At 59.6% G+C, this 16,252-nt stretch overlaps 6 protein-coding genes across 6 annotated transcripts; 2 read left to right on the top strand and 4 right to left on the bottom strand.

The window, feature by feature from the left end:
* Positions 1–53: 53 nt before the first annotated feature.
* CCM_03482 (carbohydrate esterase family 9 protein) lies at positions 54–4,839 on the top strand (the record flags this gene model as incomplete). The annotated part of the gene is made up of 6 exons (XM_006668633.1): positions 54–251; positions 311–1,549; positions 1,938–4,115; positions 4,183–4,266; positions 4,322–4,493; positions 4,547–4,839. 6 exons carry the CDS (start codon positions 54–56, stop codon positions 4,837–4,839), a joined length of 4,164 nt encoding a protein of 1,387 aa, XP_006668696.1.
* A 516-nt stretch (positions 4,840–5,355) lies between these two features.
* Positions 5,356–7,635, top strand: CCM_03481 (beta-hexosaminidase, putative; the record flags this gene model as incomplete). The annotated part of the gene is made up of 2 exons (XM_006668632.1): positions 5,356–5,395; positions 5,453–7,635. The coding sequence occupies 2 exons, from the start codon at positions 5,356–5,358 to the stop codon at positions 7,633–7,635; spliced, it is 2,223 nt and encodes a 740-aa protein (XP_006668695.1).
* Positions 7,636–7,835: 200 nt separating this feature from the next.
* CCM_03480 (MFS monocarboxylate transporter, putative) lies at positions 7,836–9,323 on the bottom strand (the record flags this gene model as incomplete). The annotated part of the gene is made up of 3 exons (XM_006668631.1): positions 7,836–8,927; positions 8,984–9,066; positions 9,143–9,323. The coding sequence occupies 3 exons, from the start codon at positions 9,321–9,323 to the stop codon at positions 7,836–7,838; spliced, it is 1,356 nt and encodes a 451-aa protein (XP_006668694.1).
* A 1,630-nt stretch (positions 9,324–10,953) lies between these two features.
* Positions 10,954–11,874, bottom strand: CCM_03479 (uncharacterized protein; the record flags this gene model as incomplete). Its single annotated transcript, XM_006668630.1, has 1 exon — positions 10,954–11,874. One exon carries the CDS (start codon positions 11,872–11,874, stop codon positions 10,954–10,956), a length of 921 nt encoding a protein of 306 aa, XP_006668693.1.
* A 521-nt stretch (positions 11,875–12,395) lies between these two features.
* On the bottom strand, positions 12,396–14,009 carry CCM_03478 (Beta-lactamase-type transpeptidase fold domain containing protein; the record flags this gene model as incomplete). The annotated part of the gene is made up of 1 exon (XM_006668629.1): positions 12,396–14,009. One exon carries the CDS (start codon positions 14,007–14,009, stop codon positions 12,396–12,398), a length of 1,614 nt encoding a protein of 537 aa, XP_006668692.1.
* Positions 14,010–15,044: 1,035 nt separating this feature from the next.
* Positions 15,045–15,629, bottom strand: CCM_03477 (Killer toxin, Kp4/SMK-like, core; the record flags this gene model as incomplete). Its single annotated transcript, XM_006668628.1, has 3 exons — positions 15,045–15,163; positions 15,229–15,318; positions 15,458–15,629. 3 exons carry the CDS (start codon positions 15,627–15,629, stop codon positions 15,045–15,047), a joined length of 381 nt encoding a protein of 126 aa, XP_006668691.1.
* Between the last annotated feature and the right edge of the window lie 623 nt (positions 15,630–16,252).

Below are 16,252 nucleotides of genomic sequence, written 5' to 3'. Positions count from 1 at the left end.
CTGGCTCATCTCACACTTTCTCGGTTTATCCCTTGCACCATCCAGAAACCCCCATGTCTGCATCAGCACAGTGTGCAGAGCCCACAGCCTACCCAGTCTTCCTGCAAGATGCCGTCAAGGCGAACCGGGTGCTCATCGCACTCACCTTGCACTTCAACGACGTGCTCGACGTGCAAGTCGTCCGCGACTCACTCTCCCAATTGCTGCGCATCGGGCACTGGCGAAAGCTGACCGGCCGCCTCCATCAAAATGTACGCGCACCGGCCCTCGGACCGCTTCCTCCGCTAATCGGCGCGCCCCCACGGCAAAGGCTGACGGCGGCTGGCACGTACGCATACCGTCACAGCACACGCCGCAAGATCCCGACTTTGCCTTTTTCGAAAAGACGTACGCGGCGGAGCTGGCCTCGCACCCGATCGGCAAGCTGTATCCCGCAGCGACGCGCAAGGCCGCGACGCAGCCGCTCGACCCGGCCATCCGAGCGCTCCTCGTCCCCGACGGCTTTCCGGAGAGCTTCGACGCCTTGGTCGCGCGCCAGTGGCCGCAGCTCACCCTTTTCGCGTCCTCGTTCCGCGATGCCACCGTCCTGACGTTACTGCTGCCGCACACGGCCATGGACGCCAGCGCCATCACGGCCCTGCTCCGGAACTGGTCCCGCGTCATGGCCGGCGGCGCGGCGGGCAGTGTTGAGCGCGTCCACGGCGCCCCGGCAGACCCCCTCGCGGTCCTCGACCGCGGCGCGGAGACGCCCCCGCCGCCGCCGCATGTTCTCGACCGCCAGCGCATGACGTGGTGGCAAATCATCACATTCGTGGCCCTGTTCCTCTGGCGCAAAGTGACTTGGGGCGCTGCGGAGACGCGCCTGGTCTATCTGCCGGAGGAGGCGCTGCGGGCTCTCAAAGCTCGCACGATACGCGAGGCGCAGACATGTGCACCAGGACCCGATACGTTCCTGTCTGAGGGGGACATTCTGACAGCGTGGCTCAGTCGCCTGACGCTCGCCGGTACCGGGCGCCGGATCCCCGCGACGATCCTAGATGTGATTAATGCGCGCAACCAGATTCCCGCTGTAAAAAACGAAGAGGAGATTTTCCTCCAAAATCTACTCGGCGTCGCATTCACACCCCTGTCCGCAAAGGACATGCAGAGTTCCACGGGCGCCATTGCGTTGCGCCATCGCCGCTCCCTCACCCAGCAGCTCTCGGAGCCCGCGTTCACGCTCCATCTGCAACGGATGCGCCACGCTATACGGAAATCGCCTTTTAGTCTGCCGCCTGTTTTTTACGGGCACGCGTCCGCCCTGGTTCTCGTGTCTAACAACGTGAGCCGGCCGGGCTACGCGGCCGTGGTCGATTTTGGCCCGGCTGTGCTGGACGGCCCGCGCATGGAGAGGCGGAATGCGCCTGGGACACCCGTCTTCGCCATGACGATCCCGACAGACATGTCGGACATGATGGGCTTCATGTCCATTTGGGGAAAGGACAACCAGGGCGGGTTCTGGCTCTCGGCGACAATGAGTCGTGCCGGCTGGGGTCTTGTCGAGGAACATGTCGCGGATATAGAAAACTTCACTATTCCTTCAAGTTGATCACTCGTTGCTTGCCCGCAAACAGCCTTTGTAAGGGTTAGCAGGTTAGCTCAGACAGTTGACTACCAAAGAGATTCCTGAATTAATTCAGCAAGCATCGTGGATGGATGCCGCAGTGATGCACTGCCAACACTGTGTAGCAATGGGAATTTGAACGACTCTGGGCACAGAGTCACAGAAGCGCTGCCCGGTTAGAGGTTACGTACTGTCGCATAGCAAAAGGGTGGCACCGCATTTCTTGGTATTTTATTTCACCTCATATTCCATACACACACCGGGCCTGGAGTGGGTGGGTACATGACCCGAGCCACCCAGCAGGAGTCTATTTAACTCATGACGTGTCTCGCAGTGCCACGCCCGCAGCCAGCGCCCTCCCAGGACGGCCCCGGGATCCCGAACCCAGAACCCGCGCTGGGCCGCCGACTACGGCCAAAAGCAGCGCATCGTTCTGAGAAACGCGACCCTCTTTGACGGCCAGCGCTTCGTGGACCACGCCGTGGATATTGTCTTTTCCAGAGGCCTGGTCGAATCAGTGCAAGCGTCGGGCGGCGATAGCCATGACGGGAGCGCTCTTGTCTACAATCTCCACGGACGCTACGTCACCCCTGGCCTGGTCGACATGCACTCACACCACATGCTCTCCCCGTGGCCCGGAATGGATATGACGGCGGACGGGGCCGAGGTGCGCCCCGACACCAGGGCGGTGACGGGGCAGATGCGCGTCATCGACGCGCTTAAAGCGTACGACGAGGCGACGGCGATTATCGCCTCGGGCGGTGTTACCACCTCGCTCGTGATCCCCGGCTCTTCCAACCTCATCGGCGGCGAGGGCGCGCCCGTCAAGAACGCGCTGCACAGCGGCTCAGCCGCGGAGCCCGTCGTCGAGGATGTCCTGCTCGAGCGCGGGCTGCCGCCGCGCGCCCGCCGGCGCTACATGAAGATGGCCCTCGGCGAGAACCCCAAGGCCGTGTGGGGGTACAGCCGCCTCGGGAACGCGTGGCGGCTGCGCGAGCACTTCCAAAAGGCCAGGGACGTGATGCAGGCGCAGGACGACTACTGCGCGCGGCTACAGGTTGCGGAACAGGGGAGTGCCCGGACAAGATCCGACTTTGTAGCCGAGAACGCAAGGTTCCCGTTCAATCTCGAGCTCGAGAGCGTCGTGGCCCTGCTCCGCGGCCAGGTCTCGCTACACAATCACAACTACGAGCCGCAGGATCTCGAGACCATGGTGCGCATCAGCGAGGAGTTTGGGTTCGCGATTGCAGGGTTCCACCACGCGGTCGAGGCGTGGCAGGTGCCCGCGATGCTCAGCGAGCGTGTGCCCAACGTCACCATTGCCACCTTTGCCGAGTTCAGCTTGTACAAGCACGAGGCGTACTGGCCCAGCCTCTACGCCGGGCACGTCCTCGACAAGGGCGGCATCAAGGTGGCCTACAAGTCGGACCACGTGGAGTCGTTTACGAATGCAAAGTACCTGCTGTCTCAAGCGGCCGTGGCGCACGCTTTCCATCTGCCGGCGGAGAAGGCGCTGCAGGCCGTCACGGCGGTACCGGCGGCCGCCATGGACCAGGACCACCGCGGGGGCTATTGCAAGCCAGGCTACGACGCCGACATTGTCGTCTGGGACGATCATCCTCTCAACCGCGGCGCAACACCGCTGCAAGTGTTCATCGACGGCATTCCCCAGCTCAATGACACCATGGTGGAGAAGAGTACAGGCTCTTCTTGGTACTCGCCTTTGGCGGAAGGACCATCATCCCAGGTTATGCCTCAAGTTAAGTACGAGCCAGACGACAAGACCCGTCGTGACAAATGCCAGGGGATGAAAAACGCAAGCGGCAACATGATTATATCCGGCATTCGCCGTACTTTTGCACTGGACTATCCCGAACTGGCGAGCGAGCAGGTGGCCGCCGGGACGGGCTCCCTCCAACTCATCCTCGAGAACGGCCGGCTCGTGTGCGCCGGAACGCCGGCGACGTGCCGGGAAAGCCGTGCCCGGATCGAAGCGACAACGGGCTCCACGCACCTCCGTCTGACCAATGGCCACGTGGCGCCGGGCCTGAGCGCGCTCACCAATGCGCTGGGCGTGCGCGAAATCGCCACTGATCCGTCCACGGGCGACGGCGGCGCGGGCAGGCAGAGCCTCGCGGACCCTGCCAGCATCCTGTACGCCAAGCACGGCGCGGCGCTCGACGGCAAGGCGTTTGCGCGCGCGCGCCTCGGCGGCGTCACGCGTGCCGTCACAGCGCCCGTCGCGGATGGCGCGCCGCTGTTTGTATCCGGCGTCAGCGTCGAGATCCGGACGGGCGGCACGCAGAGCCTGCTGCACGGCGGTATCGTACAGGAAGAGGTCGCGCTGCACGTGGCGCTGGGCGAGGCGGCGAGGGCGGATGAAGGCGCCGTGAGTCGCGGCGTGCAGAAGATTCGCACGATGCTCGAGGACGGACGGGGAAGACACAACGAGACGGTGTTTGGACGGGTCGCGACGGGTCGGCTCCCGCTGCTCGTCTATGCGGACAACAAGGTGCGTGCAGAGAATATTTGATTTATTCGAAAATATTATGGGCCGAGCTGACACGAATGGTAAACAGTACGAGATTGAGCAGCTGATTTGGATCAAAAAGGACTTTGCCGACACGAACCTGGTGCTTGTCGGTGCGATGGAGGCCCCCTTTGTACGCCTCATCCGCGATGAACAGCTATCTAACGCAAGACTGACAAGATGCATAGGTAGCCAAGGATCTTGCGGCGGCAGGAATCCCCGTCATATTGACGCGCGACCGCGGCGCTCCCACCACCTTTGGTACGCGAGACGGGTTCGTGGGCCCGCCGCTGACACGCAGCATCGCCAGCTATCTGAAGGACGCCGGCGTCAAGTTTGGCCTCGCTTTGCTGGAGCCGGGTATGAAGCTGTCTACGCTGCCGTCCATCTGCCCAACCGCTAACACGCCGCAGGCATGCCGTCCGACTACAAGATCCACGACCTGTTGCCCGAGGCCGGCTGGACCGCGAAGTACGCGGGGCTGCGCGACGACGAGGCCGTTGCGCTCGTGACCCGCAACGTGGAGGACATTCTCGACCTGAAGCACAGGAACAGGGACATCGTTGTGTATGAGGGAAACCCGCTGTACTATGGCGCGACGGTCGCGCTCGTATTGGCGGAAAGTGAGGAGACGGGGAGGCTGGACGTCGTGGGCTGCTTTCCGCGGGAGAATGAGATGGTTGTTACTACGGGGAGCTTGGCGTAGCTGTTGAATGTGGTTTTTGTGGACGGTGTAGATTTGATTGTCCGAGTCGCTTGCATTTTCGGGTGGTGTTTCTCGCGATGTGAAATGAGGAGGAATGCAGCGCAAACACCTGGTGCGGGTGTTTGTATCCGTATCCGTATTACAAACAATACGAATGACGTATTCTGTAAATAGAAGCTGTCGTCGGCCTTGACGGGGGATTGACTGGCGTGTATTAAAAATCCACCATCGCCATCTAGTTATGAACAGACTGACGGTGTTTGTTCAATCTAATTAAAACTAGGTATCGAGTTATATAGTTCATGCAACAATGCTGCAATCAAAGCGTTGTGTCACACTTAAGCAGGGGCACGTCTGCACGTCTCGTATAATTGAGACTAGCAAGTCTCAGGCTAGGTAAGCTTACCAGAGGTATTGGCAGGACGAAAAGCAAGGAGTTGCCAGAAAATTTCAATATTTTCAACAAAATTGCAAAGACAGCCTCGAGTAAATATTGCTGGCTTCAGGCACGTCGCAATGTGGTCCTCGCTCTTCGTGTCCGGTCTGCTCCTCGTCGGTAACAACTTCCCCATGGCGCCTCGTGATTTTTAGTTCTGCCACTAACCAAGCCCAGACACGGCGCTCGGCCAACTGCCTGGCATCCCGACCGTTCCCTTTGAAGCCGCCGACGGCAACAAGACGTTCTCGCTCGCGTCCGTCAGCACCGTCATTATCGATGCGAAGTTCGCAACGACAACGGACAAGGGCGGCCTGACGCTGATCCCCCCGACCCTGCGCGCGTTTGGCACCACGTTTGCGCAGGACCTCCAAGAGCTCCTCAACAAGACCGTCACGGCCCAGGACGGCGACCAGCGCGGGCCCAACACCATCTTCCTGACCATCGATGGCGACGGCGAATTCCTCGATGCCGCGGGCCGCCCGACGACAGAAGGGTACGCGATCGCGGTTAATGAGGACGGCGTCACGATCCGCGGCGCCAGCGCCCTCGGCGCCTGGTGGGGGACGCGCACGCTTCTGCAGCAAGCCGTCCTGGGCGACGGCGCGGTGCCTGTCGGCCAGGGCCGTGATGCGCCTGGCTGGTCGACGCGCGGCATGATGCTCGACTGCGGCCGCCACTGGTACCCCCCGGCGTTCCTCGTCGACCTGTGCGCCTACATGTCCTTTTTCAAGCAAAACACCTTTCACGTCCATCTCAGCGACAACACCATCGTGCCGACCTACACGCCCGACAATTACAACGAAACGTATGCCCGCTTCCGCCTCTGGTCCGACAACAGCGCGTTGGCCGGCCTCAACAGGCACCCCAACGAGTCGTACACCAGGGACGACTGGGACGACGTGCAGACCGGGTGCGCGCGGCGCGGCGTCACCGTCGTGCCCGAGATTGAAGCACCAGGCCACTGTCTGCCCATTGTGCAGTGGCGTCCGCAGATTGGCTATCAGGGCGACCTCAGCCTGCTCAACATCTCGCACCCGGATACGATGCCGACCATGAAGACCATCTGGAAAGAGTTCCTGCCGTGGTTCCACTCGTCTGTCGTCTCCATTGGTGCCGATGAGTACAAGGGGCCCGAGGAGGACTACAAGAAATTTGTCAACGAGATGACGGCGTTTATCAGCGCCGAGGCGAGTAAGTCGGTTCGCATCTGGGGTACTTTCCCCGCCGTCGCGCACCCCGGCTCGCCCACCACGATTGCCACCAACATCACCATGCAGCACTGGGCGTACCTCTTCGACAACCCGTACGAGGACTATATCAAGAACAACTACTCCGTCATCAACTCGGACGAGATGTACTACGTCGTCATGAAGGACGGCCCGTACGGTCGCGCCATCAACACCTCCACGACCTTCACAGGCAACCCCGACGGACATGGGCCCTGGTACCCGCACATCTTCAACCTGAGCGACCCGCGACAGAACCCGGCGCGCGACAATAAGCTCGTGCAGGGTGCCATCGCGCCCCTGTGGAACGACCACGGCGCCAACACCAGCGTCTACTCGGAGGCATACTACGCCTGGCGCGACGGCATCCCCGCGCTCGCCGACAAGCACTGGGGCGGCAACCTCACCCAGCACCAGTACGCCGCCTGGCTGTCCAAGTTGCGGGACAGGATTCCGGACCAGGATCTGGAGCGCCGCATTCCCTCCAAGCAGAGCACCGTGTTCTCGTATGATTTCCGCAGCGTCCAGGGCGAATCCATCGCCGACAAGTCCGGCAATCAGTACGACGCCAATACAACCTGCCAGGCGACCGGCGACGGCATGAACGTGTCGCCCGACTGCGCCATCACCACGCCCTGGCTGTCCAAAGGCAGAAACTACACCCTCTCCCTGACACTGCGCATCGACACACTGTCCAACGACAAAAACACAACCCTCGTAGCGGGGTCGGACTCGGCCCTTATGCTCACGCCAAACGTCACGTTGTTCGCGTCCGGCATCTACTACCGGCTCAACAAGACGATCCCGCTGCAGTCGTGGGTCCGTCTGGAGCTGAGCGCCCACGGACCGCGGACGTATGCGTCGGCCTTTGACGACAAGGGCCGCGCGCTCTTCTCCAAGGAGGAGTTTCTCGCAGAAATGAGCTACTACGGCGCGCCGTTGCGATGGCATGAAATGGCTATTGAGGCGCCCATACATCAAATCACGGGTTGGCAGGGCAAGGTTCGCGATTTCACGCTGACAACAGGCGTGGACGACGCGAAGCAGGGCGGGGCGTCTGTCATTAGAGGCCTGCCTGGTGCGTACTTGTTGGCTACGATGTTGGCTGTGGCCATGTACCTCAGTCTATAAGACTAGGAGGAAGGATGCAGTTTGTTGAATTTTTTGTATATGCAAACCCTTTCCCGCCATTTTCCTCCTTGTATATATGAAACCCCCATTCCCTCCATTTCAAGTATCTTGCCTGCATCTACTTAGACTATACTTTATTTTCTAATACACTAATATACAAAGTATAGAATGCGTTTCCAAGCCCAGACGTCCCGCCTGGCTCAATGTATCCAGCCGATATGTTTCCAAAACAGGACAATTCCACTGAGCGCAGCGGTAAAGCCTGTGAAGATGACCAAGGGCCCATACACTGTTCCGTACGCGCCATACGTCTTGACATGCCAGTAGTCGCCCACGAGCGCCTGGCTCAGCGGCCCCGACAAGACACTCCCGATGCCCCGGCCGGCCGCCAGCACCGAGAGCACCATGACGGGATCCGTCTCCTTGCACGCGTACCTGTCGCTAATGGCATCATCCGTCGTCATCTGCCGCATGAGGCCCGTCCACGCCGACGTGTACGAGCCGGCAAACAGGCCGTAAAAGGCGCAGTAAATCAGCAGCGACGGCACCGTCGTCGCGAACCCCCACAGCAGCACCGTAGCCAGCGCGGCGCCCACGGTCGCGATAAACAGGCACCGCGCCACGTGGTGGCTGTCCGACAGCCAGCCCATGACCGGGCAGCCAACCGCCGACGCCAAGTTGAGCAGCAGGATGGTGCTGGCGGACGCCACCCCGCCGGCGCCGAGAACCGACCGCGCGTACGTCGGCAGGAAGATGCTCGGCAGGAAGAAGCCGAGCGCCTGGCAGACGTTGGCGACCTGGTGGAGCAGAAACGTCTGGGTGAGGGCGAAGCGGAGGTTGAACGGGTGGTGCAGGGCGGCGGTGGGCGGCAGCCGCGGCTTGACAAAGTAGACGACGGGCAGGGTGGCGACGAGCAGGGTGGCGGCACAGACGCGCAGGGTGAGCGCGTGCCCGTGGCGGCCGAGCAGGTGCTGCAGCGCAAAGGGCAGCACGGAGCCGGAGAGCCCCGTGCCGGCCCACATGACGCCGTACGCGAGGCCCTTGCGCCGGTCGAACCACTCGTTGAGGAAGGCGATGCACGGGCAGTACGCGAGCGAGCTGCCGACGGCGAAGAGCACGCCCTGCGTGCCGATGAGCTGCGGCGCCGTCGTCGCGAGGGACGCGCCGAGCAGCGCGCCCGCCATGACGAGGATCCCCGCGAGAGGCGACCACACGCTGAGTCGAGGGCACAGGCGCTGGATGCCCATGGTCACGGGCATGCCTAGGTACATGATGCCCTGGAAGAAGTTAGACTGCAGGAATGGGACTCAATGGGGGAACGGGAACGTGCCATGGCAGAGGTCGACACTGTTGGCAGCAGCCTGGAGGAAGTCTGGAAGGGCGGGTGTGTTCTGTAGTAGTCCTGGAAGACACCGTACGCACCGGGAAAACCTGTCGAACGGCAAGGCACATGGCGTCAGTATTCTTCTGTCGGTCTTTTCTTTTTTGGCATCGTCCTGCATCTCACCAAGCGCGAGGCCTTCAATCAAGAATGAGCCAGCGAGGAAGAGCCATGCGTGCAAGCCCGTATCTTGAGGGTGAATCGTCCCAGCATCCGTCTTCTTGACCAAATCGTGCTTGTCGTTGTCGATTGCAAGGTTCTCAGAGTATATCGTCGCTTCTTCGTCCGTGCCGAGGGGCGTTCTCATTGTCACTGAGTCCCGACGACCAAAGTTGTCAATGTTGTCGAACCCAGCGCAATCTCCAACTCGGAGAATTTATTTAGCTACGACCAAGATTCCCAAATAAAACACGCTTCTACGTTTCTTTTATTCAAATTCCCGAGAGCCCTGGCTTTGCCCGGGATCCTCGGGTCCAAGGCAAACGAGGCCCGCGGGGCCTAGGAATGAATTGTTCTTGTAAGACACCAGGCGTCGTGGCGAATCACGCAGCTCTCGTGCCGTGGGAGTTGACGTGCGCTGGAATGGGTAGCTGTCGGCTCGCCACTTGTTTGTGACAAATTGGCAATTGCGCACCAGCGGACCTGTCATTCGAGGGGGCAGCGAATGGTCGTTTGGCTGAGGAGGCTACTTCTCATCGTGATCCGACTATGCTCTGAAGGAGCTACGTTAATAATACAAGACTACGTATTTTGTTGTATTTTAGGATGAACAGTATGCAAAGCAAGGGGTTGCTGTCCAGAATACAACTTGTAGCCGCTCAATGAACTGTTGTGTAGTTGCAAAAGATGCAGTGGAGCGTGGGAGCTTACTTTGCCTCAACTCGCTGGACGAGGCTTGCCACTTAGTTCTTCGCAGTTTTTTTTGTCTCCATTTTCCCGCCAGCTATTACTAATTATGTAAGTTACAGGCCACAGACTGGAATTCAAGCTCTAGCTTTCTTCCCTCTCCAAGCAACTCTGTCTCAGAGGGTTTGTTGAAGCCCCACACCGTGCTGTCTCACTCGTAGGAATCCGACAACTCATCACCAGATATGATTGCGGATCAAGGAAGCAAAACGAAAACTCGTGCTCTAGATGAGAACTAGTACGTGCTCGTCTCGTATAAGGAGTAGAGGTTCTCGGACTACGACACGCTGGCAAAGAATTAAAAAGGTGTTGGTCCATTTTTTGGAATCCCACATGCTCCATGCGTAGCGCTGTCTCATGGCCCAGCACGATTCTTTTCCCTTGGCCAGCAGTTGCCGATTCTTCCTTGGGTATACCGCTTCCATTTCCCAGCTACCCTCACAGTCTGGATGAATGAAAGAGGAAGAAAAAAGCGAAGAAAAATATTAAACCGTGCGGCATCTGAATCAGACGAGAGCACTCGCTTATTGAAAACAACTGAGGATGCTTGCTTGCCATGGCTTTGCGCGGCCAAAAACTGGCCCTCGTAAAGACGGTTTGGAATAATTTCTGAATAGAAGACTATAATTGCCATTATTAATTTCCGTGTGATCTGATTGCGTGCTGATATACACTCGTTGTCCTATTAGACCAGGTTGCTGAGGCGAACGAGGGGCATGTTTGAAGTCGCCTATTGAGCGTTGCACGACAAGCTCTTTAAACCAAAAGTACTTTTCTCAAGAAACTCTCTGTATTGATCATTGATGTTCTTTGTAATCTGGCATACAAAATAAGTCGGGCAGCAAAAGAGTATCAATTACTATTATTGTCCTACGCGAATTACTAGACAGCTTGTTAGCCTAATTCGTGTAAATCAAGAATATTAATTGCTACTCCTTTGCTACCCAACTTGCATTTGTTGAAATGCATTCCTCCAAAATAACTCTTAGCACATCCCTCTCATCCAACACCCACACACCATACTGTTCCGCTCAAGCGAGGCCCTGCGCAGCCGCCGCCACCCGCGCCACCTCGCTGATGCTCGCCGGCCCCTTGGTGAAGTTTCCCTGGTATCCGTACTGCGCAATGTAGAAGCTATGCACGCGCTTGGCGACAATGGCCGCGGCGTCGGTCTCGAACGTGGCCGCCGACGCCGGCACGTACGGGCTCCACGTCTCGTAAAAGTCGTGCACGACGACAGCCGACCGCGCTCGGCGGCTGCTGTTGCTCGGCAGCGCGTCGAGGCTCGCGGGCGTAAACGGCACGTACCCGCGGGGGCAGCGCGGCGTGGCCCCGTCGCGCGCCTGGTCGTGGTCGCGCGTGTAGCACGTCTCGAGCGTGAGCACGGCGTCGGCGGCGTCGAACAGCGCCTCGCTGCCGGGCTGCACCGCGACACCCGGGTTCAGCACCACGAGGCCCGCGGACCGGGCGGCGTACCGCGCCAGGTCCAGGTTGCGCGGCAGCTGCGCGGGCGCGGTGCTGATCTCGTCAAAGAAGATGCCGTGGATGGAGACGTTTTGCGCGACGCCGCTCCAGTCCTTTTGCGTCGTCCATGCCGCGTAGGCGTCGATGCCGCGCTTCACGAGCGCGGCGTCGCGCGCGCCGAAGCCCGTGTACACGTAGCCCACCGTCCGCGCGTTGCGCCGCGCGTTGAGCTGGCCCAGGTGGCTGGCCCAGTCAATCAGGTCCCGCGGCGTCGGGCTGCCGCCGTCGGCGAGCGCCGCGCTGTAGGGCGGCCCGTTGCCGTTGTTGATGATGACGTGGAAGTCGAGCGCGGGGTGCTTGTCAATGGTCTGGATCAGGGCATCCCAGTCGGCCTTGCCCGTGTAGGGCGATATGTAGTAGGGCACCAGGAGGGCCGTCTTGGCATGGGCCGCGGCGGCCAGGGCTGCACAGGCGAGGAAGAGCTTCATGGTTGCGTGGAGAGAGTTGCGGAGGATGTGCCTGCACGCAGAAATTCTTCAATGCAGCGCGGGCCTTTTATATATGAATTAAGCATCATCGCTAACGAGGAAACTTCCTGTACTACTCCATCAGCTGGCTCGGGTACCCCCAGCAAGGGCCGAGTTAGACTCTAGCGCATGATCTGAGGCTGATGCGGTCCGTCCGGGCTGGTGCCACCATCTGCAAATCAGGCTGATGAAACCGTGCATCCTATTCGTCGGCCCGGGCTGGCCGAAGCCAGCCGCTCACAAGGCTCGCTCAAGGACGCCAGCGAGGGCTCGTTCTAGAACCGATGCAGCTGCCTAGTCATTCAACATGGGCATAAAAATCGATATTGTTTTAAATATTGGGGTATATAGAGGGTCTCATTTGAGCCTATCAGCTTCCACCGGCACTTGGTCCATTCAGCCCTTTGTGTCTGCAGCGCCGAACTCTGTTGGGACGCTGTCAGCAAATTGCCTCCCTCCCGTCTCCCGTATGGGCGCATCACTCAGACTCGGACAAATTCTAGTTTCCGGGCCAGCCAGCATCCAATCGTAACCCGATCAATCTCGCCGCCCGCGCCGCGCCGCGCCACCACCGTCCAGTCGCCGGGCGGCGACGAGTCCATGGCGCGGGGGCAGGCCAGCGCAAAGACGTCCACGGCGAGCGGCCGCACCAGATGCACCGGGCCCTTGCCCAAGAAGCCGTCAAACGAGCCGTACAGCATGCCGTCTGTGCCGCTGCAGCTAAACTCTGAGTCCACCTCGGCGCACCGGAAGCGGCCGTGCAGCGCGGCGTAGTTGCCCCGCGGCGGCGCGACCGGCACGCGGTGGGCGCGAAAGGTGCGGTTGTCCGCGGGGATCGTCACCTCGAGCACGTCGCCGTCCAACACGGCGGTGACGTCTTTCGACACGGCCTTGTTCGCCGCGACAGGGGTCAGGTCCACGGCCGAGCGGTGGTACAGAAACGACAGCTTGCCGGCCGCTTCCCCCTTGCCCACGGTAACGGCCAGGTCCGACTCCGGGTCCAGATAGGTGCCGAGAAAGCCGGCGCTGGGCTCCACGGCGCTGACGGGGACGGCCGCAGCGCCGAGCAGCCGCTCGATGACGTAGTCGCAGAGCCCACCCGCCTTGGCGTGCTCCTCGTTCAGCAGCGCCACGACGGAGGTGCGCGCCGCGGTGGCGTAGACGCGGGTGAGTCGGTAGCCGCGCAGGGCGCCACCGTGGCCGACCAGCTCGACGTCGCCGACCAAGTGCCGGCTGAGGCCGAAGCCGTAGTCGGATGGGGCGCCGTCGCGGAACTGCTGCCTCGTGCTGTTGCGGCCGTACCAGCTCTCTGCGTCGTCGCGGTGCGCGTCCACAAACTGCTCATAGGCCACCATGTCAGTGAGCGAGGCTACGATGCCCGCGTCGCCGGCCCACTCGATGCGGTTGTCGCCGGGGTAGAAGCCGTCCTTTTCGTTGCCCTCGTGGCCGACGCAGGGGCCCGGGTGGGTGGCGGTGTCGGCGCACAGAAACGCAGTCTTCATGCCGGCGGGGGCAAAGATGCGCTCGCGCAGCAGCTCGGCGAGGGGCTGGCCGGTGACGGCCTCGACGGCGCGGGCAATCACGTAAAAGTTGGTGTTGGCGTACGAGTACTGGGTGCCGGGGGCAAAGTGGAGGGCGCCGAGGCGCTGCAGCATCTGCGGCCCGTGGCGCTCGATGGAGAAGGGCGTCTCCGGGCGGGCGCCCCAGAGCACGGTGAGCGCCCAGTAGTCGCGCAGGCCCGACTGGTTGTTGCAGAGCAGGTCCAGGGTGAGGCCCGTGTCGCGGACGAGGGGGAGCACGGCGGCGACGGCGTCGGCGAGCTGCTGCGCGGCCGGGGCGCTGCGTGCGGCCATGGCCGGCGTCGGCCGCAGCTGCAGGTCCGTCAGCAGCCCGCACGTCATCTGCTTGGAGATGGAGCAGATGGGGATCACGGTGTCGCTCGTCATCGGCACGCCTTCCTGGAGGTCGGCGAAGCCCCAGACTTTCTGGCCGACGAGCTGGCCGTCTTGGACGACGGCGACGGCGCCGCCCGGGCCGCGGTACTTGGCGGGCAGCTCGGCGAGGATCTGCTCGATGGGTTCAGCTGTTGGCGCCATTTTGACACGAGACGAGGTTGTCGATGGATGGACCTGAGAATGGAAGTGCGGGGTAAGATTTTATATTGAGGGGTTCCTCTCATTCCTTATATAAGCAAGCTGCTTTGATAAATATTTCTTCGATACATTTATAATTTAGCAAACAATCAAAGTAGTACAGGCCCGCTCTAGCTCGAGTGGATAGTTTTGGTCATGTTACAGTATTCATTACCTATTTATTAGTATTCAATTACCTATTTCATTACCTATGCACCATTCCTTTTGCTTACGAAACATGCTGATCATTTATTTATTCGTATCACATAGCCGTCTATTTTCACGGCAGCAGTTATCGTCAACGTTATGAGGTGTAGTGGTGGCAAGAGTGTTTGTAACAAATGTCTTTGTGGAAGCAACATCAGTGGTATAGTATGACAAGCATTGCACTCTTCCGCCGAAGTTGCCAATTTCTCAGAGACATGTCCAGGCCTGCCCTGGTCGATACCATGTCTACAGAGGCCTCTCCTTGTCAAAGTCGTGCACCCGTGTGTATGTCATCTGATGGTGCACGAATGGACACCCAAGGTGACTCCGCATGCCCGCCTCGGCGTACATTTCAGTTGTGCTGCGGAGCGCGGGGTGACCGCATCCACTGCTCTCCCAATGAACTGTCTAGTGTTGAAACACGAGTGACAAGCGAGTGGTATCGGGTTGAAACAGCTGCTTCATCGGGAAGCCTTCCAAACGCAGCGCAACACGCAGCTCTCCACCGAACGTGCCGATGCAGCTTGTAGTGGCGCGACGTACAGGGTATCCCCAGATTCATGACCAAACACTGTTGCTCGGAGGTTTCATGCAGCCCTGTCATGCACGGTAGGTGGCAGTGCCTGTCGATCCCCCCTCTGCCAAGCATCGTTGACGACCAATTTTTTTTTTTCAAGAATCGGCAGTGTATTAGATTCCACTCCTGGGGCACTACTTCGTATTTCTACTTCCCCCGTTCAATCTTCGTCCTTCTTCACCGGACTATCAGGCTGCCGTCGTCAAGCATCCTTCTCAAATAGGGCAGTGGCAGTTTCCACTGCAGCAAGGGCCCGACACAATATTAACCGTCAGCTCGCCCTTGGACACATCGTTGCCCGGCTCTGTCGGGTTGCTTCCACACTGGCTGCAGCCTGCGGGGAAGTATGTCATGGTCAGTAACATCTCGTTTCCGGGCGACAAACCATCCAAAACTCACCGTGGTCAATCAGGCCTTGGAGGAGTTGAGCCGCGCGGTCCGCGGTGCCCGATGCTCCATTCTGGTAAAAGGCGCAGACGCTGGCTGCACCTAGTTAGCCCAGTTTGTCCAACACAACAACCCTCAACGTTTGGGGAAGACTTGCAGTATTGGCCGCTCGAACAAGCTAGTTGAACTAGAATCGCTGTCAGTCATCACCCATGGGGTAAACTTGGCCTCGAGCTCTCACCTCCGGTCCCGTAGTGGTGGCCGCCGTTGCCCTGGGCCTGAATCTGCTGCACTTGCGTCAGGACCTCTCGAAGGCTGGCGTTGTTGAAGGTGCACCCGCCAGACCCTCTACAGTTGATGCCGAGAGCGGCGGCGCCGGAGACGAATGTCAAGAGAGTGGCAAAAGAGACCATTTTGAGAAATGTTGGATCCTGAAATTGAAAACACGAGGTAGAATATCTTGCCAGGAATCAATTCTCAGAGAGCCTGCGGCGGCGCAGCGACCTGTTTATGTACAAGATCAAACGTGACGTTGCGATTGGCCGTCTCTGATAACCTTGCTTCCGGCACCTCGATATTATCTTACATCTTGTAGTAATGCCCTTAATAATGCCCTGATTGGGGGAAAATCTCGGCCCGTGTACATCCAAGGTTTCCCTTGCGAGCGTGCATCATCGACTCGGCAGCCGGCTCGTCATCGCAGCCTGGGCCCTCAAGGAATCGCGGAGAGTACCACCTTGATGTCACGACTGCACTGGTCGACCCGGATCTTGGCGTAAGCACTAATTAATAACAGACGGCTCGGAAGCCGGAGGAACGAGCCCATCACCTAGTGTTGACCCACTAATGGCTTCCGGCTGGGTGTCGGAAAATACTTTTGCCGATCAGGCGGTAATATTTTCGTAAAGGTCTCGTTTAACTACCCTTTGCCCTACAACTGAGCGTATGCCCGCTTACTTTAAAAGAGTCAAATTTACCATGACTAAGTTCAAGCGCAATGCACAATCACAACCAAAGCATGGCAAACCGTCGGTCA

Source organism: Cordyceps militaris, assembly GCF_000225605.1.
Source record: "Cordyceps militaris CM01 unplaced genomic scaffold CCM_S00002, whole genome shotgun sequence".
Classification (NCBI taxonomy): Eukaryota; Fungi; Ascomycota; class Sordariomycetes; order Hypocreales; family Cordycipitaceae; genus Cordyceps; species Cordyceps militaris.
This window is presented reverse-complemented; position numbering and strand designations above follow the sequence as displayed.